At 34.7% G+C, this 21423-nt stretch overlaps 2 protein-coding genes across 3 annotated transcripts in view; both read left to right on the top strand.

The window, feature by feature from the left end:
- The window catches only part of msps (msps cytoskeleton-associated protein 5), a 37931-nt gene extending 32454 nt beyond the window's left edge, over window positions 1-5477 (top strand). The window contains exons 34-37 of the mRNA XM_073089201.1: window positions 45-198; window positions 492-556; window positions 824-958; window positions 2289-5477. Coding sequence (XP_072945302.1) covers window positions 45-198; window positions 492-556; window positions 824-958; window positions 2289-2384 — 450 coding nt within the window. The 3' untranslated portion in view covers window positions 2385-5477. The remainder of the gene's footprint in view (window positions 1-44; window positions 199-491; window positions 557-823; window positions 959-2288) is intronic.
- Window positions 5478-7100: 1623 nt separating this feature from the next.
- On the top strand, window positions 7101-20746 carry LOC140754439 (uncharacterized). 2 transcript variants are annotated; one of them, XM_073089453.1, is made up of 7 exons: window positions 7101-7267; window positions 7498-7579; window positions 8216-8335; window positions 9428-9565; window positions 10635-10752; window positions 11451-11654; window positions 18596-20746. In XM_073089453.1, the coding sequence occupies exons 2-7, from the start codon at window positions 7520-7522 to the stop codon at window positions 19642-19644; spliced, it is 1689 nt and encodes a 562-aa protein (XP_072945554.1). In that variant the 5' UTR covers window positions 7101-7267; window positions 7498-7519; the 3' UTR covers window positions 19645-20746. The 2 variants fall into 2 exon arrangements, with proteins under 2 accessions (XP_072945554.1, XP_072945553.1); XM_073089452.1 differs by having other exon boundaries at window positions 10635-10755.
- The last annotated feature ends 677 nt before the right edge of the window (window positions 20747-21423 follow it).

Genomic DNA, 21423 nt, shown 5'->3' with positions numbered 1-21423 from the left:
ACGTCCAACTATTACTGTTTTCACATTTTCCACTGGTTCCTTAGGAGCGTCACCCAGAAGTGGACATCTGGACGTTCATGCAGGGCTCGTCCTTCTACTTCCGTAACTACGTGGAGCGGGGTCTCAAGGAGGTCGGCGAACAAAGGAAGCTCGCCTCCGTACCGATCTACAAACACGACTATAAGACAGATAATATTGGTTAGTATGACGGTTCTATGTAAATATAGCCTTATGTAAAACTACGGCTATGTTTACATTGTGTTTTAAATGGAATGTATACAGTTAATAAACAAAAGCTAAAGTGCTGTGTATGTACTTTAACTTTTTCTTTTATTATACATTTAAAAAAATTAAAATATCGTACAAAATATTTGACATTTCAACCTAAGTACAGTTTGTATGTTAAAGCGTGTTAATATTTTTGTAATTAACACAGAGACCCAGAGCTATAAGTTGATGTTTTAGTTTTGATAAATATATTTTTGTTTCAGATATAAGCAACGAAAACGACGAGAAATCACATGTTATTTTCTTAGAGAGGCTTAGAGCATTACAGGTATTCCTTATTATTACATTACAGGTTATACCTTCTTGTTTTATAAACTCCTTTTTTGGGTTCCGTATCCAAAGGGTAAATCAAAAAGAGAACCTTATTTCTGAGCGTCCACTGTCCTTCCATCTGTTACAGAAGTTTTTTGTTTGGTTACAAAACTCGAACGTCAATTGCATAAAATACAAGCTAATATAAAAGTAAAACGCTTATAAAAATATTAATGTGTGTCTAAATGGTAACGAGTAATACAATGTGCAATACGTTTCCCAGGCGAAAGCGGGCCTGAAGACGGAATCGAACCCGTCGTCGCAGCCGCGCACGCCGGTGGGCGACAACCGCTCGCTCGGCGACGCCGCGCACGACGCCCCGCTGCCGCGCGCGCACAGCATCGACCCGCAGCTGGAGGTAACACCTCATACTACTTTTTTTTGTTTACGAGGGGGAACCCTTCAAAAGGTACCCGGTACCTTGGGAGCGACGCAGGGTTATGTGGGATTCTTACCGCACTAAAACCCCCCGGTGGCCGTCCTCGGTGGCTGTATAGAAGGCTCCGGGATCTCCAAAGGAACGCAACCGGAGTCCTCTTAGCGCGTTGCCCCGTCGGGCTCCGCCCAGGTGAGCTTGGCGCTCGCCACACCGTCTGGTGCGTATGACGGTATGCGACCACACATACCACCGTTCTTCCCAAACAGCTCATACTACTATACACCTTGTATAGATACGGCGAATTCGACGCAATGGGCATGATTACAGGATTATAAAATTCAAGTAATAAACATAGATTAGTAAAGATATCTCACTGCCTTGTAATTGAAGGAAGCCACAAATGGCAGACACATAAGTAAAATAGCTAACGGTTTTCCCATTTCGTCTCCGACCTTTATGGTGTAGTTTACGCGGAATAATGCCGACATATGGAATTATGTAGTGCAAAAACAACACGAAATAGAAGAAAAAGTGCGGAAAAATACTGTTTCATTCGTATTTTTTGGAATTTTGGAATCAGTGGTAGAATCCGCGCCAAACTTCCATTCCGCTCAGAATATAGAAATATGTCGCGACGCAACAGCAAATTGTAGATATTAGCGGGACGAAAACAGCGCGGGACCCCCCGGCACCCCCGCTGCTCGCTCCCGCCCGCGAGGGCATAACTGCGTTAGTGTGCCCTTACGTCACGATTTATATGCTTGTAGTTTTTTCGGCCGCATTGGCTCTCTGACTACATCTGCGCGCAACAACTTCAGAGCGGACTAGAAGTTTGGCGCGGATTATACAGCTAGGGCGAATACGCCGCGATTCTCTTGCATGTCTTACACATGGACGCTGCATCCGAAGCAGCGTATGTTGTGTTCAGGATTTATAAACAATTTTGTGTCAAATTTGATGCTCAATTTCTCATGAGACATGTACTCGCTCTCAAGTTTGGGTATAAACTCCACACAACAAGACAATAGCTCTAGTATCTCGAGAGTTTGACAAAGCGTATGGGACTTACGTACGTATTTTGAATTCGCATGATGCTTGTGTATATTGTTGTGTTCCAGTCATCAGTGTTATCAGTCACAATAGGCACAAAACGACCTTTTAAGACATTTATTATAACTTTAACTGAATCGATACAACAACGCAAAATTCCGAATCGATACATATGTAACAATTAGCATTCCGAGCAATTACAGCAGTGTAAACACAAGTTTGTGATTATTTAACCTTAACATTGTAATCTTATTTCCAGCTTCACACAACACAACCAGTATCGCAAAAGAACGAAGCGGCAGTGGACGCGTTGCGGCTCAAACTGCAACAGATCAAGAGTTCGTCGAAGAGATAAGGCCGTCTCGCTCGCACCCGCACGGTAGCTCCGTCGCTCTCTCATTCATCATGACTTCGTGCGCCTGCCACGGAATTCGGCACTAAATCTTTAGTTCAAGGCAGTATTAGGGATACAGTTTGCTTGCAGACTTAGTGAATGACGAAAACTAACTTTCGTAATCTAAAATTCGGTCAGTCGCTCATTGAATGAATGAAATCTACAAGTGAATTTGGTCGTTGAATGTGTAATATCTTTAACAGTTTAGGTAATACGAGTCTGCTTCAAAATGTATGTTTAATACAACCACGACTTTAAGATAAGCGTCGACATACTGCACCTACTTACTCTTGTGATATACGTCCTTCTAGAGAAATGTTAATAGTCACTTCTCAAACTTCGAAATGTAATCTCATGAATTCCCCACAAAATTCCGCTGCTTTACCATTTAAGTTAGTTCCTACGCTAATCGTTTAACTCATATTCGGTTTAAAGGCCTACGTGTGTGTCTTGGTTGGTGTAAATGATATCCCTTACTATAGAACGTGTTTGTCATGACAATATTACTAAACAGTATCGTCCAAGGCAGGGTATGAAGCTTCAAAATTATTGTATGTGATCAGTGTCTTAGTAAGGGACTCTCAGTGATGTTTCAGTGTAATCGAAGTATGGAATTAAATTCTAGTACCAAGGAGTGTCACATCGGTTGTGTGTCTTGCCAGTGTTGGATGTTAATGTGTGACAAAAAAGTTAGCGATCATTGATTCAATGTGGTAGAGGTGTATTGTTGAGGCACGTTTCGTTCGTGTCGTTTGAAATTGTAAATTTTGTCATTGTTTGTGATTCTCACTGAATTGTTAACGTTTTTACGCACGGATGGAGAAATGTTTAGTGTTGAAAAAAATGTCGAAAAAAAATCTGCCCCAGTATTGTAATGTAATGAACCCTTAGTTTTCATTCTCCCCCATTCTTGTGTGTATCTGTGACAGAACATGGTGAATGTTGCCAGCGTATCGGAAATCTCCTATTTTAGGTAGAAATAAAAAAATAATTTTATTATCAGTAATAATTCACGCAATAATTTTAATATGTATACTGAAAAAATAATAAGCCATTGTATCTTGTAGCGAATACAGTTATCCATTTAATTAGTATTAAACAAAATATAATCACTCTTGTGGTATATTTAATAGGCAGTAGCGAGAGTAACGATTTCTTGTTTTCTATCGATTATTAATATTCAATGTAGTCTTCATCGTAATGAACACTACCATTGATGTATATATTCACATATAATGGCAATGAATGTTAATTATTTCGATTGATTTGTGTTATATGTATTGTGCGTTTTCTCTTGACGATTTGTTTGTTTTTTCTTAGACTGAGATAGATGACATTATGAAAGGCAGCTATCATGTAATTTGTATAAGCAATATTACATGTTATATAGGTTAGAAGTAGTAACATGTCGCATTAGTTTGCATGTGCGGTTATGAAGTTTTAAAGTATTGTAATAGTTATTGATTCATTTGTCTGCGCGGCTCTATGTGTGTAAAAGAACAGTGAAAATATGACGCTTAACCCGCCTTTCCAATAAAACGTCCCACTCAGCTTCAATTAATAACTGAATTCATTATTTTTATAGAAAATGTTTAAAGGTAGTTAAGCTTTTAGCAAATTTTTTTTAGTCATATAAACACTGTCCGTATAAAATGAATATGCATAGAGTTGCAAGGATGAATGAATGAAGTGTACTATACTACTTCGAATATAGGTGCTCGTTTGTCACATGTTACATTCTAGCTGCTTTTCATTGTGGATTCGGTCATTATGGGACCGGTTTCGAGTGGCGACCGTATCGAGCAATACTCATTCACAGTTTGAACTTGTGTGTTACGTTAAGTTTTGTTTGGTTCGTGAGCGATCAGCGATCATCCAGTGGGTTTGTTAGAAAACTTTCGATGCTGCGATGAGGCCATTTACTAATATATTTTTAATTATGATACGTATTTAACAGCCTAATATGAGATAACCGAACATTCCCACAGTATTGGTTTCATTATATAAATTTACATATTCATTTCGTGTAGATTAGTTAGTTGACATTTTTCATGAATAATTGTTGAGTAGTATTCAATGCTTGTTTTCGTGTAATCAGTAATTTGTTTATTATAAAGTCTATTAATCAGTTATTGTTTTTGAAACGGTTTGGTTAAAGTTGCCAGGATCAGGTTTGAAAATATAAAAACTTTCTAAAGTTAGAAACCTTAAACGCAATAAGCATGTTGAATACTTGAATGATGACTGATATACATTATATTCTACTATTTTAAATTGTTTTATTAGCCTAGAGCCTTATATAGTTTTTTCTGGTCGTTAGTATCGATAGTGTACAGCTAAATATTCTGTTTTCTTCACTGTTATTGTTACCGTAGTCGTTTTGTAATGGATTTTCGTGCTCATTATCGTGAATTATAATTTAAAAATAATAATATGAAAATTAGGAAAATAATAGTGTAATGGCTTGACTATAGTATTCCATCCCCAAATCATATTTACGAGGTTTTTATTTGAAAAATTGTAACCATCAAAAATCTATCATTATTATCGTAGTCATGGAAATGCGACGAAACGAGCACTGGAAAGAATTGGAGGTATTTATTGTTTATAATAAGTGAATGTGCTATAAATGTATGACATTGATTTTTGTACAAAAATTGATTTTAATTGTGATAATTCGAAGAGTAGTATGAAACAAGAGAAGCTTAATAAATAGAAACATCACATTGCTTTGGACAGAAAATAAAACAGAATCTCAATTTGATGTGTAACTTTCCTTTCTCTATCGAAAGTCCATTACACTTTGTTTCAATTCTTTTTCACCGTTTTCTTCCTACTCATAACTATATTTTGTTCTATTATTATGTTTTCCTTTCATTTCCTAGGGCCCAAATTGTTTATCACTGACATGTTAGTTGCTATTATATTTTTTAGTATAAAGGCTTTTTACGAAACTTGACTAATTGTGAGCATTTATTTATTTTATGTATGTAAATTAATGTATTAAAATCATGATGTAATATTGGTAAATAAAGTTCATACTACACATAGAAAGATTTTTATTTTAATAACTTATTAAATTCTAGCCGCTAGTGTGTCGCGGTCATTTTGGCGGTATATATCGATTGTGTATGTGTATCGTGTGTGAGTATGAGCGATTTTCAAATGCATGTGCGTGTCGATACAAAATTGCTCTTTGTTTCAAAACTCACGAGGCAGTAATTTTTTGCGGTTACGTAGCTGTCTACTGGATTTAGCTTCACACAAACCCTGATTTTTACATGCTAAGCACCAAAATTTGTAAAATTTTAGTAATGATAATACCATAGTAAATTAAGAGTAGTAGCACAGCTTCATACAAATCGGCCTCCGCCGGTTTGAATGTGTGCGTAAGTAGATGGCGCCGTGTAAGCACGCACTTTTTACGCACACAAATAGACAACAGTGGCCGAGAGGTACCTCAGTACGGGCTGCGCCACGCGTATGATCGCGCGCATACTGTTTTCTGAATTTAGAATTTGTGTTCACAGATATGTAATTGTTCCGATTATGGGTGTGTTTACTTCGTACAAGGTATGTATTTACTAACAAAATGTATACAATGTGTTACACGACAGTAAATTAAAGTACTCGTCATACAAGGTGTTTAGATAGGTATATCGCGATACTACTAAAATAATGTTTACTCAGTATATGAAAAAAAAGCAATTTAAGCTTAAATTGTGTAGTATTCAACGCGGTCACTTAAATTTGATAAAAGCGGCAAAAATTCGCGCGCGCTGCGGTGTGTTGTTGAAATGTAGTAGGTTTTAATACAGGTATTCATTTCATCACTTACTCATATTGTTGGATTGAGTGATTGATGTTTAATATTTGATTTTCATTGCTTGCAACTTCAGTTCAGAAGCTAGATACATATAATCTTTACAAAAATTATGGCACAGATAGAAATTTACTTACGATACCACCCGATTGATATTGTCGCCAACACTTTGAAAATGGAGCAGGTGTTTTATAGGGATATTTAAATTGAATGAAATAAAAGTAGAATTTCCAATGCCCTGCCTATGTTTCCCTAAAAATGTTTTTGCGTAAATTTTATATAAGGATGAGAATCTATTTCACTTTAACCGCAAACAATAAAGCGTCCTGCACTTTCAGAAATCGAAGATTTTTTTCTTTGCCCATTTTATAGTTATTTAAATATGTATTTTATATTTTATATTTTATATTTTTTTTACAAACCATTTATGAATTGGTACACAATTACATTATATTACGTTATTTAAACACTAGTGCTGTCATAATACGCAAATAATATTTAACTAAAAATAAAAGTGACAACCCTATGCATCACTGCAAGAGTAGGTAATTATCTCGCCGAGCGGCCTTAGCTAACCTACTACTCTTTCTTTACTATGATAATACATTCGAGGACTGCTCGATCTTCGTACACTATGTATATTTTTTAAATTTTAATTCCTAAATGACCACCAGAGGCACTATATGTACATATGTAATTTCAATTTCACAATTTATTATATTATCATTTTTTTAGAAGAATTTAAAGAACTCTTTGTACGGATTTCCGAGTTAGTACAGCTATTGCCTATTTTTCTCAGAATAAATTAATGCTTGTCTATGAATTTTAATAGACAATAGGTTAGTGACGATTGGTTGATGTTGCCGACGAAATGAAATGAAAGTCCGCCTTCCGCCACATGTCCGCCATATCTACTAAAATTTCTTTCTTATAGTGACGTTCTTATTATTTTGTGTTAGATAGTGGGTTTGCGTAGATAATTGTTGTTAATTTAATTAATTTTTAGTTTGCTTATAACTCGGTGAGTAGAGTATGCGATAAAATGTCGAATTTATATAGTTTTTTATTAATTTATTTCGCCGATAAAATGCATCGCGTATTGTCAAAATAAAATATCTAATTTCTAGTTCTAGTTGCGATATTTACAAGTGTGGTTTGAGGGTATTGGTTACAAATATCATGTATTTCATTTACACGTGCGGTTTTTGTTGTGAATGTGTATAAATGTGGCGACATCGTGTTCTGTTCTAGACCCTGGACGGCGGAGTGCACGATGGAGTCGCCGAGGAAATTTAACGATTGCTATTTTTATTATTACTCGACGTGCACTAAGGTATGTCGGAGATGTTCCTCAGTTACTTTTACTTATGTATATCGGCAAATATTTCGAAAATATTCACCGAAGATAAGGTTTTACATAACAAACGAACGGTTGTCATGTTACGCGTGTTTGTGTATGGAATTACATTTCGCAATGCTTTACGGGCGTCGTATATTATAATAGCGTCTGGGATTGCCGCAGATTTGTTTCCCCTATGAGTAATAGTGATAAGGAATGTCCAGTTAATTTTAGAATTAAAGTAAGTGAAGTTGAATTACTCATGAAGTCGTGAGTGCCCTGCTGCGAATGTGGTCTTCAAGAGTCACGCAGGTCACCGTATGTTTAGTTGTCACTGCAACCTGTGGACATTGTATATCAACCCCAAGTCTGCCAAAATATTCACGGATGTGTTTCTATTCATGCACCTCATATAATTTTCTTAAATTGAAATTGAAAAATGGTCCTATGAACACTTAATGACAATAGTAAGCCTTTAACTAGTTTGTCATAGTTGTACTAGCTTCTAAATTGAAATTTACCATTTAATTTTCAAAGCACAGTTCTACCAACTAACACTCTACTCTCCCACTATTCTACCAACAATTATTTATGTATACATTTGAGTGAATAAAAACTTTGTACTCCCAGGGTGACAACTGTGTATTCCGTCATGAGCCTGCGGCCCTGGGCTGTGAAACAATGTGCACGGCTTGGCAACAAGGCAAATGCCTCGATAAACGCTGCAAACTGCGTCATATGGAATTACGGGTAAGACTTATTATTTTATTTATATCCTGTAGAAGAGATGTATTTTGTTGGTTCTTATAATGTAGGAGTAGCGGTTGAGCATGTAGTCCATCAGATGGTAAGTGGCAACTGCTACATCTGGACATCTGTAATCAACCCCCGATAAGGTTAGATTCCTACCTGAGGGTGGCTCCTTAAGTTGGTACTCCCTAGTACTAATCTAGCATGCCTTGGAAAACTTTGTCTCCTTTACCACACCCTACAATCCAGAACACAGCTGTTATTAGGGAGAAATAGGTGTGGCAGTGGTGTAGGTGAACCAAAGAGGGTTTTACCACCTTTGTCATAGTTGTTAAGTTGTTGTGGTAGGTTTAATACAATCTTTGGTGAACAAAATACTCGATAGATTGAATATATGTATAATATTAATGTATATCTTCTCTGCCTCATTCTACGATTTGCAAATTTGGTTAGCGATATGCCAATCCTGTATTGACCTATTTATAGTCTTCTAGCATTTCTATTATCATAGTAATCAATTAATTACACATATTACATATAACTCTTATCAATCAAGGTTGATATAAGAGTGATGTTTTAGCTTTTATTGGTCAAGTCAATTTGAATAAGATTATCACTTCCTATGATAAAAATACATAATTTATAATCCACATTAGCATATTAAATGTTTCGTATGTATTTTTTGTTATCAAGGGATATATTTGTATATCCTTCAACGTTTTTCATTAATATTTTGAGAAACAAAGTAACATATTACTCTGTACAAAACTGGATCGGTTTTTTGAGATAATCTGTACAGACTCATGGAAAATGGAACATACTATGCTTTTGTATCATTTTTAAAATCACAATTCTCACATTTCATGTCTTCATATATTTAATATGTAAAAGATTAGATAATTTTACTAAGAAATTGGACAACAACCCATATGGTGGAGTGGACGTCACATCAGTACGACATTCAAAAGTTTTGAGTTTGATATCTGGCTAGATAGATATCTAAATTAAGATCTTCTTATCCATCGCACCAACTACACAGGGAACCTTAGTATATTGCGTCTTTTATGAGCGAGAAACGTGATGTTATTGCAGAAAAATCGCAAGCAGATCCCATGCTACTGGGAGAACCAGCCAGGTGGTTGTCGCAAGAAGCACTGCCCGTTCATGCACAAGAACCCGGACGCGCGCACCGACGGTATCGCGCCAAGCCAGCCGGCGCCCATACCTAACGTATGTACACCATAATCTGAGGCTGCTAGAACCAGAGTGGCCTAACTGCATTTTAATGATTTTTGACCTATTTGTATTTTCGTAATTTAAAAATGTTGTTTAGTCCGCATAAAACTGTTAGTCTGCTCTGAATATAGAAATGTATGACTGCACCTCTTCGCAACAAATTAAGAGTGGACTATACACATTTACTTTTCTCCTTACTGTAAATATTTTTTTTTTTTATAAATGTGAGCATTAACATGTGACACATTAAAAGGGGTAGAGGGACGGTTGTAACATGGGACGTGTTAGAAGGAGTGGTTGGGTTGGTACATGTGATGTTTCCATGGGGAGAAAAGGAAGATTTCAAACCTGAGATGTTTTTTTTTTTTTTTTTATTCAGAGAAAAGAAAGGGCTTTATCGCTCATGCGATCATGCCACCCTGGTTATCAACATTTTAATATAATTAACCAAGCAATAAATTAATCAAATTATGAGATGTTTGGATTAACAGGCACTTCTGGATTAAAGATTTATCATTTTTATCCTTGCATTATATCATTTAATTAGTCCTTAAAATGTGTCATTGTTTCCCCCAATGGTTTACTGGGGTTTTCTAACAGTAACAGGAAAACGGCAAGATTGGAAAATCCAGGAAATTAAGACTGAAGTGTCACTTGCAGCTTTTTGTATAGAGCAGTAATTTTGCAGTTCAATTATAATTGCAAATTAGACCTATAAAGTTTGAGTAAGTTTGAGTATTCATAAGTGACATGACATGATTAATTAAAGACATAACTATGTCATTCATATTCTGAGTATAAAATAAGGAATATATTTTGGAAAAGTTTTAGTCCAGTAAATGGAATAATCTTCTTGGGGGAGATCCCTTAATTACGTGAGACGTTTTAAGCGATTTTTCGAGTGCTCAATAGATATTTAAATTTAGCTTTATGATTTATTTATTTGTACAAATAATGAAAAAATGATCCTTTAGAAAACATACTGGCATGAAGATTGTGAATGAATGAATGATTACTTAAACTAAATGAAATAAATGTAAAGAACCAATCTGTATCTCCGCAGGCCATCGCCACAAATAACATGCCGGAGCCGTCAGTGGAGCCGCCGATGCCCAGCGGAGTGCCGACCGCGGTGCCCGCTCCCGCGCCAGTACCTCTGCTGTGGCAACAGCAGCGCCAAGGTAGTTGTTATTTATCTAGCTCTTTTGTATTAATTTTTGACTGGATTATTTCGTTTAGTGAAGGAAAAGTGTCATAATGTTTTTAAACAAAAACAAATGTTTAGACTCCTGAAAAAAAAATGTTACCAATGCAACTTTTTATTTGACCAGTGTACATTGTTAAAATCATACATACATCATGGTACATTTTAAGTTTCAAAACATCTAGTTTGGAAGAAGTTTGAGTGCGGCCTCAGTTATAGGTGTTTGTTGTGCATATGAGAGCACTTATGTTTTGTATGTCGGATAGATTGAACTCTTGTTCTGTATGGAGTTGGTTATAGATGTCTATGGGTGGTAGTATCTATATTTATTTGTTTAAAATTGAAGTTTACATGAAGTTTAAGTTTATTTACGTGTATTAATACTTTTAGTGTAAAATTATTTTTGTTATTATCCTGTTATACATTTAACAACTTTTAAAGTACATATTCGAATTAATTTTGTACTCTGATTGACAAGGCAAGCAAATATGTATAGCTCTTTATATGCGAAAACAGCTAAATGGTGTGTTCACTTTTTGAAGTGACAACTATATGTAGCTATAACTGTACACTGCATGTTTTCTTATTAAAATAAAATACAATACCATCAGGACTCATTCGCTACTTGAAACATACATTAGAAAGGTTTATAATGCCAAACCATATCGCTTCTAGTGGTGTTAGACAGCGCGATCCTCGGCGTGTTGCCGGCGTCGAGCGAGCTGCTCGGCGCGCGCCGCGTGCTGCCCCACGCGCCGCACGCGCACGCGCACGCGCACTCGCACGCGCACGCGCACGCACACGCGCACGCGCACGACGCGCCCGCCAGCCCGTACGCCCCGTTGCCAGTCGACCCACTCGTCGTCAACTTCGAGGAAGGTATGCGCCTCTACTGAAACTACATGCGATAAGCCCCCCTTCCACGTTTTGAGAGGTATTGATTGAGTGCTCGTGCGCTTGGCGGACGCTACTTGGATATACTTGGCTAAGTCAAATCGTGAGTCCTATGTGACCGTGATTGGCGGGCGCTACTTGGCAGGTTGTACTTTGTTAAGTGTACGGTAAAACGTGGCTGTTTCAATACTTGGTTGATTTTGTTATACAAATGTGTTAGGAATGTACTTAGCGAAATAATTCCTACTTGGCTGTGTCTGGAACACAGTTATATGTGAACATGTGCTTAGTAAAGCAAAGCAGATGTACTAGAAATGTTCTCAATTTACCAAGTCCTACTTGGCTGTATATGTCAACATGATTTACCAAGTCAAGTGTATGTTATTTTAATAAGTCTAATGAGGTTTGTAGCCTGACTAGGCTAATTTTAAAGACATTTAGACTTAGCCAAGTATCTTCAGCCGATTATGTAGGTTCTGCCAAGTTTGCCAAGTAAGCAATTTTCTTCAATAATGTTTTATCATGTCATAATGTTATTGCTTGTTAGGGTAATAAGGGCTTGATTAGTATTTAATACAAGTGTAAGATTCATTATGATACTGGAAAAATATTTCAGTTTTTTATTTATTTGTTTAAAATCTATTTAATTGTGGTTTTCATGACAATGGAGTAATAAAGTAATAATGCTATGGAATAACAGAGCGCTTGTAGAAGTAAGACATTATTGAAGATATAAAGAGATGGTCAAAGAAAATTATAGCATAAAAAGTATGAACTTTCTACTTTATTTTTTCTTCGGACTCTTGTGAGTATTCTTTTATTTAAACAATACAGGCCAGTAATTAAATTGCCAATGAAAGTGAATAAAAACAGACTCCAAATATTAAAATGAATTCTTTTACTATCAAACGATGTCTATAATCTTTGACTATTAATAAAAAATATCTCAATTCGTATGATGGGGGCTTAGTAAAGTAAGTTCGGTCAGGAACTAAACTTTATATAAACTATAATGTGTTTGTGAGTTTCATGTCCGGTGCAAGTTAAGGACACCTCGACACTATACTAGTTTAATATTTAATGATCGTTTCGAAAACGATCACTTGATAAGTAAAGACCGATTGAAAAAAAAATAGTGAGGTTGTATTACGAGTTTTCAATGTAATGTAGTTTACGCACTATCCATCACACTCGGAACGATGTTTGAAACAGTCTGGCTTGTTGATACATCGGATGAGTTGCAGTGACGGGTAGTGTGTAATAGTCTTAACCGATGACACCCGTGTCTTTGTCATTACACGGATAATGAATCAAAGACCGCTTTCGAACGTTTCGGCAATATGTATACACTAAATGTAAGATTATATTCGATGTACGGGCGCCTAGTTGAAAACTCTATGATCCTACGAGACGGCGGGCTATAGAGTTAAGATTAATCGTTTAAAAGTTTTCCAACGCTCACTTAATCTTTATAGTAACACTACGCTTTAGATATTATGAATTTATGCTCGTAATATTGGCACTCACGAATTAAATTCTGTCTATGGTGTCTAGAGTGGAGCGGATATGCATAATGGTATAAATAGAGCGCTTTTTCTAGTGTCCGTAGACTAATGTCACTCTAAAGTAAGAGATAGACTCGTCGGTTGAATGTTATGACACTTGAGTAGATTCTATGAGATGTAATAACACACAGACAGAGTTTAATTCACATTAACGATAACGTGCCAATGAATATTTAACGTGTAACAGTAACACACTTATTAACTGTCTCGTTATAGCTGTAATTTAGATGTATTATTTATTTTTTATCACATAATGTTATTACTTCTTCGCTAAGTGTAAATCCACATGTACTACAACGACACCGCGCGACGACAAAATGTCGTGAGTGACTAGCAATGTGTAGTGGTAACTAAAGAAACGGGTCGTTGTGATGTAGTGACCGCTTTTTGTACGAGGTGACTTGTAGTTGCGTTGTGTTTGCAATACTGACTATCAGTATCGTCTACATATTTGATTGTTACGACAAAATGTGATCTTTGTGCATTAAACTATGCATTCATACATATATTTGTACCCACCCATGCAGTTGTCGTTGTAGTGTAGTTGTTGTACGTGTGAATAGACACTAAGCATGTTATTAACGTCGACCCCCGCAGATTGGGATATTGTTTTCGTGCTACAATAGGTTGCATATTAAAGTTTTATTATTTCCTAATAACGTAATATAGAAATAAAAATAATATTTTATTTGCCATCCCTCTCTGCTGTGTGGCGAAGGATATGTTAAGGTTGGCCGCACACTTTCTACATTCAGATAAAATGACGGATCCGATTATTTGAACTAAAACTTTTGAATGGTTAGTGTTGCAAATCATGTACACAGATTGGGTCATAAAATTTTTGAAAGAATATAAGTATGTTACTGGTATGTATTTCTATGTAGGTTGTGTTAATATTTGGGTCCTTTTTAAACGTATTTCTTCTATTCCTCACTGGCTGATTTGACTCAATGTAGGGTCAAATGCAATAAAAATATATTCACTTAAAAAGCAAAATAAATTGAACCTTTCATTTTTATTTGGTTCATTTACTATTTCCATCTATTAGACATGTACGCTTTCAAATGGACTGAACATTACTTTAACTCAAGAACCGATATTGGCAAATGTATCGTATCTGATTGTAGGAAGTGTGCGGTTAACTTTATTGTTTAGAAGGTAATAAAATGTTTTGTTTTCGGACGATAGTCAATTATACATAATATAATATTTATTGTGAACTATTAATTGGATTCAGTTTCGGGCATATTATTCGTGTTTTTTTTACGTTATCTTTATTGGAAACTGAATCCGTGAATTTATTTATAGGAGAGACTTGTTTAATTTTATCTTACGTTTTTGTCTGCTTAAGTAGGCAGATTTTTGGTTATTTAAAACAGAGGAAAGTTAAATATTATTTTCAAAAAAACATCTAAAACAGATGTCGCTAGTGTCAGGTAGGATAATAGCTCTCTTGGTCCGACTGAAAGGAAATTTGGATTTGCTGAGGGTGTGAGGTCGGTATTTTTATATGTGCAATAAAATTAGAGAACATTATTATCTCTTTCATATCTTAGCTAATTAGATTCATATAAATATCTCGCTTTTTCATTTACATGTATGGTTATAATATATAGCGATTTATATCACAAACAATCGCGTTTGAAATGGGGTTCGGGGCGCGATTGGAGAACTGGAACTGTCGGTGGGGATGACGAAAGGAAAGAAGGAAAGATGTTTGTGTACTTGATGATCGATACCGCGTATAATTTATTAAAGAAAATACCGAAAATGATCCTTTGAGCCGGATTTTAGGTGATGACAGATGGATGCATATGAAAATACATTCATGTCAAATATGATAGTAATGCCTATGGAAGAAGGGTAATCGAAATATATGGTACGCGGTATTATCGACAGTAAGATTGTGTGACACAATATTTTATAAGAAGTTGATACCCGACACTCGAAGTCGAATCGAATAGCGAATCGAATTCGAAGCTAGACATTGTAAGTCGGATCTCGATATTATAAGTCACTACTCGACATTGTAAGTCAGTACTCGACATTATGAGTCGATAGTAAATAAGACAGTTTCCCCGCTGACTGTTGTAAACAGTTCTCTAGTCGGCGCCCAGTCACACGACTGTGTTTCAAAACCGATTTTAAACGTAATTGTGCTAGTTTTGAATAGATGTTGGTATAATCCTTTGTCTATGATAGAAAAGTACATAGGTAATGATAGGTTAAATAATATATTAAAATACAAATAAAAATATATATACACGAATATTATAACTCATTATTATAGGTGAAGAAGAAAAAAAAAGTAAAAAAAAAACAGCTTTATGCCTTTAAATTGTTTGTATGTTAGTACGTAGGAAGTTTTATGGGGCTTTGGCAGTTTATAAAGGTACCCACTGCTACTGGCCCCCGTATACTTTATATTTCGCACCGTGAGCGTTAGTTAGATCTAATAAAATTTAAAAAAATGTATCTTAGTGACGCATGTAGGGAGCACAAACGTAAGTTTTAGGAAGTCAAATAAGGACAGTCGTAATCTAATATTAATAATCGATCTATCTACGTTTTGCCTACCAAAGATTGATATTTGGCTATCTCTGCTATCCAGAATTGTTAAATTTCGATTCTAGGTAGGCAACATTTAGGATATACCTATCGATTAATAATAAAGCGCGAATGACTCTAAGGACAACAAAGGTTTTCCTGAAGGCCCGCACGTATAAGCGACATGACATGAAATGTAATGGATGTAATAGGGAATTTCGTTTCGCCGCTAGAGGCGTTAGTGGTTGGATCGTCATGGTGACGTTTTGGAGACAAGAGGCTATACACTCAGGTAGAGTATACACTACTCATAAGAGAGTGTAGATCCTAGTAAAGACATCCTGAAGTGTCAGAATATGAATTTGATATTGCACCTACAATATAAACAAACAAAATTGTTTGTATGAGTACTGTCTTATATTATACGACAGTATTTCACAGTATGTAGCAAGACTAACATTGGTCTGCGAATTTGCGAAAGGAAGTTTCAATTTGTTACATTTCATGTAATGTTGCTTGTTTGCACGCGCCCTAACCAGAGATTGATCAATGCATAATGTTTACATACTGTTGTGCTCGCTGCATGATTTAAAGTTTTCGTGCTTAAGATCGTATTACCAACTTAGATGAGTTTAAAGATGTATTGTAACTTATGATAAGATGAAGCGAGCGAATGCTTAGGGATTTTTGGTAATATCTGATATAGCTTCCGATAACCGAAATAAACTAATAGCACTTTGATATGAGTATCGTATTTAGGTAAAGTATAGTCGATTCTTACGTTGAATCCGGGACAAATTCATTTTTATATTTTTGCACTGAAAGCAAAGTTCCTATAATGTAACAGATTTTTCTGCAAATAAAAAAAAAACAAAGAAAGAAACATGTACGGACAGGAATATGGAAGAGTAATTAATAATTTTTAAATTTGTTTAGGGTCCATGGTACGCCTAGTCATTATTTTATGTATGAAAGTAATTAACAATATTTAAAAGTAATTAAACAAAAAAATAGTCTCGATTGGTGGGGGTAGTGTTAGGTAAGTGTGGAAAAGATTTTTTTTATATTATGTTTAATACGCTCCATTTTTTTCTATGAAGTTTCGTTGAAAAGTTGAAATTGAACTGATGTTATCCGAAGACACCACGGCGATCGGTGTGGATAGTTTTGTAACAATGATTAGTACAAAACATGGTTGCTTTGTTTGTAGGCAGCTTAAAAATATATTGATTTCGCTCGTACCTGTAGAATTGTTTAGTGTATTACGCCTTACAGATGTTTATATCTAGATTATTTTCTTTTTTTCTTGTTAGATTAAACTATCTATGTATTTATTTACTGTACTTTATACACATTAAGTTAATAGAGAGTGGAATGAGTTATTTAATTAAAATATATAATCTTTTTTTATCTTTAAAGAAGAAACATACTAAGTTATTTGCCGCTCACTTTTCTTAATGTGTATGAATTATTATAATGTTATTGTCATCACAAATAGAGTTCTTACAGACTGTGGTAAGATAATTTTTAGGTGGTAATATTGGATTGTTTACAAGATCTGATTCTTTATACTTTTGATACGAATTAAATGAAATATACTTAAAAGTAGTTTAAAAGTAAGAAGTTAAATGAGATTTTGATTATCCCCTATCCATCGGTCTGTAAGGATGTGTGAACCTCAATATGATAATGAGTCTTTTCAATGCATATTATTCGACTATTTCGATTATTTTCGTTTGCCTATGTTATTATACTAAGAGCTATTGATTATTTTGGTTGAACTTGATAAGACTCATTTTTGTTTTATTTATTGTTGTGATGGGGCGGATTGTCAACAGCGCCCTCTATGCCAGGCCTGTGTAACACTTGCAATTGGCATTTTGTCTATATTTGATGATTGTCCAAAGATGTTATATATGTCTAGATTGCTTGTGGGAAAATGACAAAATATCCAGAAATTGAAAATTGGAATTCTAATTCCACCACTTACATAGCGATTCATAACATGAATAATAGAGTATAAAAATAAACCCATTCTTTTGCTTCGATCCCGAGCGGTATCTAGACAATATAATGTCTTCATTCGTTCATTCAGTTTGAGCTTTATATACGAAAAAAAATTGTAAGCCAATACGATTCTGTACATCAGATGGACTAGAAAAGAAATTGTGTGTGGGAAGTAATATAATTATGATGTGTGGTGAAAGGTTTAGCATTTTTGATAACTTAAAAATTAATTCCATGTATTCAAAATTTGAGTCGAGTAAAATTAGTGCCGTGATGGTATGTAGATATATTTTATAGTTTTTCATGTAGGGTTGCCGTTGATGTGCCGTGACTGTATAGCGACGGTTATTTTTAACTGGTAATTGATGTTTTGCTTTTACTAAAAATGTAACGTTCATTCCCAGTAACCAAAACGCAACGTGAAGTCGCTTATAACGGGGTTGTTATGTTAATCTTAGTATTATGGTTGTATAAGAAATATAAGAAATGTTTAGTACGGCGTGAGTTTTAAGAGGATTCATTTAAGCTAATTACATTTAAAACTGATATAGGAACCGGTCTCGAACTGATTGTACTTTGGCTTTGTTTTAATCGAGTTGTGTTTATCATCAACGAGCAAATAAAAATGTTTCGTAATATGATTTTTGTAATTATTTTTGACCGCCCACCCCGAGTCGCTTTCAGATACTGTCATGTCGAGAACACACCAAAAGTTAATCGTGTCGGGTCGCATCAAAATTAATTACGAAAATCATTGCGCGGTCATTCGCAAGTCGACTAAAGCGATTACTTGGTGTGTTCTTGCAGAATCGGACAATGAAAGCGCTCCGTCCTCCACGCCCACTAAGGCAGTCTCCCCGGACGACGCTCAGAAAATTGCCCGCACTAAGTCACAGGAACTCTTGCTCTTAGAGAAAATACAGGCGGAGGCGGCTGCCTTCTATAGCTACGACGCTCTACCACCTTTACCGGTCGAGTTGCCAAAAGAACGCAAAATCGTTAGGACTAACCTCAATAATAAGTATGACAGGTTGTCCCTAGACGAGATCGCTGGGAAGGCACAGGGTAATGTGAACACAGGTGAACGACGGAACTCGTTAGATTTTAAAGTTTTATCGCTAGACGAAATCCGAGCTAGGAAAAAGGGACCAGAGACAATTATACACACGAAACCGATAACATTGAATCTGAGTAGGAAAAGAAAGCTATCTACACAAGAAACTGTCACTACGTCCGGCAATAAAATTATAAAGGTTGTTAGAAGTAATTCTATAGTTTATAAGAAGCTAGATCAAAATGGTCCAACTCAACCCAGCCCTGTAAAAGTAGATCAAAGGAAGATCGATGATGTGAATAGTAGAAAGCGTACTCTGTCGGAGCAAAGCGACATATACGAGATGCAAGAAGACGAGTTAGTTGATAATTGTTACGAATTTAAAAGAATCAAAATAGCTGAACAAACGGGTAAGCCCCGACTAATTAGGAATAGGCATAAGAGCAAAACGATTAGCGAATGCAGTAGGGACGATGAAGTGGAATTTAGTTGTAGGACAGATAACGATTCAGACACGGAAGTACAATTTGTAGGTGTAGAGATATCTGATAGGAATTTAGATAAATTATTAGACACAGAAGTTATAGATGTAGATTCGACGAAAATGGGCGATCCAATAGACGTTGTCGATCTTTGCGAAGATCAGGACGACGGTGAAATAACAGCGTCGGATCTAGATCTGGATTTAGTTAAAAATGTACCAGACGTTGTAGCAAGTTGTCGACAGTCGTGCCAAAGGACCGAAAGCTCGGAAAAAGATGTTCTGAACGATATCGATGCATTGTTGAATGAAGATTTATGATCCACGTGTGATTGTGAAGTTATTATACTGTAAAATGACTATAACTTCACAAATTTTGTATTTTAGTTGAAAGAATACAAATTGTGAAAAATACAAGTTGTGTACAAGTAGTTTAAATAATAGATAAACCAACGAAGTAAAGGTATTTAAAATGATTTTTTCTTTAATACATATACTGTATTATTTTCTTTTGGTATATACTACCAATATTATTCTTATATTCGCAATATTTGATTTTGTAGGTACAATATGTTGTTGGGTTAGTTAGACAAATTAACCAAATTTGATTGAATATACAATAGTAGTTAAAATTACGTTAATTAACTTTATAGTATTCTCTTGAATTTTACTGAAAAGTAAGAATTTACATAGAAAATGTAGGAATAGACCAATTTAAGTAAATATTAGTTAAGTGTGTTATTCGAATTTAGTTAGAAAATATAGTAATAATTAGTTAATTTCTGAAGAAACACTGCCTTGTTCTTACATCAAAACAACGAAACCTAGGTAATTCTATTTAGATTTAAATATATTGTAATTAATCAAATTTTGTATGTTAAATTTTGAATTTGAGTTTACCTGTTGTACAAAAAACGGTCGATTTTAATAGAGCAATATTATCTTTAAATAATAAATGTAGGTAAAAGAATATTGTTCAATTGTTTAGATAGTTAATTAAAGTTACTAATTACATATAAGGATTATATGATTAGAAGGTAAGGTTCAATTTTGATTAGTTTACTTTTTGTATTGCAAATTTTTTTCTAGGTTCATAATAACTTCAATTCCTTATTTTCTATTCTTAACTAACATTTTTTATTTGATTTGAAAACATTTCATCTATAATAATACCTTTATTAGATGTTTGCTTAGTTTAAAATTTAAAAGAAGTTCATATGTTTGTAATGTTTAGGTGATTTGTAAAAAAAAACAACTGTATAAAATATGTTAATCTGACTGTGTGGCCTTTTTGAGATGAATTTATTTTGAAATTGTTTGTACTACCTAGGTCTAGGTAACAATTATTTAGCATCATTATTCTAAGCAGGTAAGTTACTAGAATGTTGAAAGCTTTAACTAAAATAAATTTGTAAATATCTAAGGGTATTTTCATTACAAACTAAAAAAGTGGTGTTTATGTGGCCACGGCCCATTTTCTGTATTACTGATTTACTTTCAAATACATATTCCATGAGTTTATATGAGAAATGTAAATAAGAATCTTTCTTTTTTAATTTGTAAGCTGATTGTAGGACATTTAGTCAAAAATTGACTAAGATAAATTAAGGTATGGTACCATTTTAAATAAATAAATGAAGGAAGTAGCTTCTAAATAAAAATCAAGAAATTGATCCAAAAAATTATTTATTATATTATATAATGCAATTATTAAAACGTTTTATCGACATCACACAATTATTCACAATTTTATAAGTACCTATACAGTTACAGCTAATATTAATAAATTCGAAATTAATACCCTAAATAATTGAAATTCAGTTTCACTAATGATTTAATACTCTTAATCGTAATGGACTGTATTTTTTCAAATTTAGTTACAGTGTGAAGAACTGCTCATTTTATTTACTGATACGCTTAGTGGGGAATGTACATAGATACCCAAAATTGCATAGTATGAAGGAAATTAAATCCTTGCAAAAACTGTTAAGAAAGCAAAACTGTTGTTTTTAATGTTCATATCGTGCTGTAACTACTGTCAAAATAAATTATTCATCGTAAAACTATAATTAATACAGTTCGTGTAAAATTACATTTTTA

This window comes from Epargyreus clarus, unplaced genomic scaffold (genome assembly GCF_041222505.1).
Source record: "Epargyreus clarus isolate Ecla_fem2 unplaced genomic scaffold, WU_Ecla_fem_2.2 ptg000029l, whole genome shotgun sequence".
NCBI lineage: Eukaryota > Metazoa > Arthropoda > Insecta > Lepidoptera > Hesperiidae > Epargyreus > Epargyreus clarus.
Note: the sequence above shows the minus strand (reverse complement) of the source record. Positions and strands in the feature narration are given on the sequence as shown.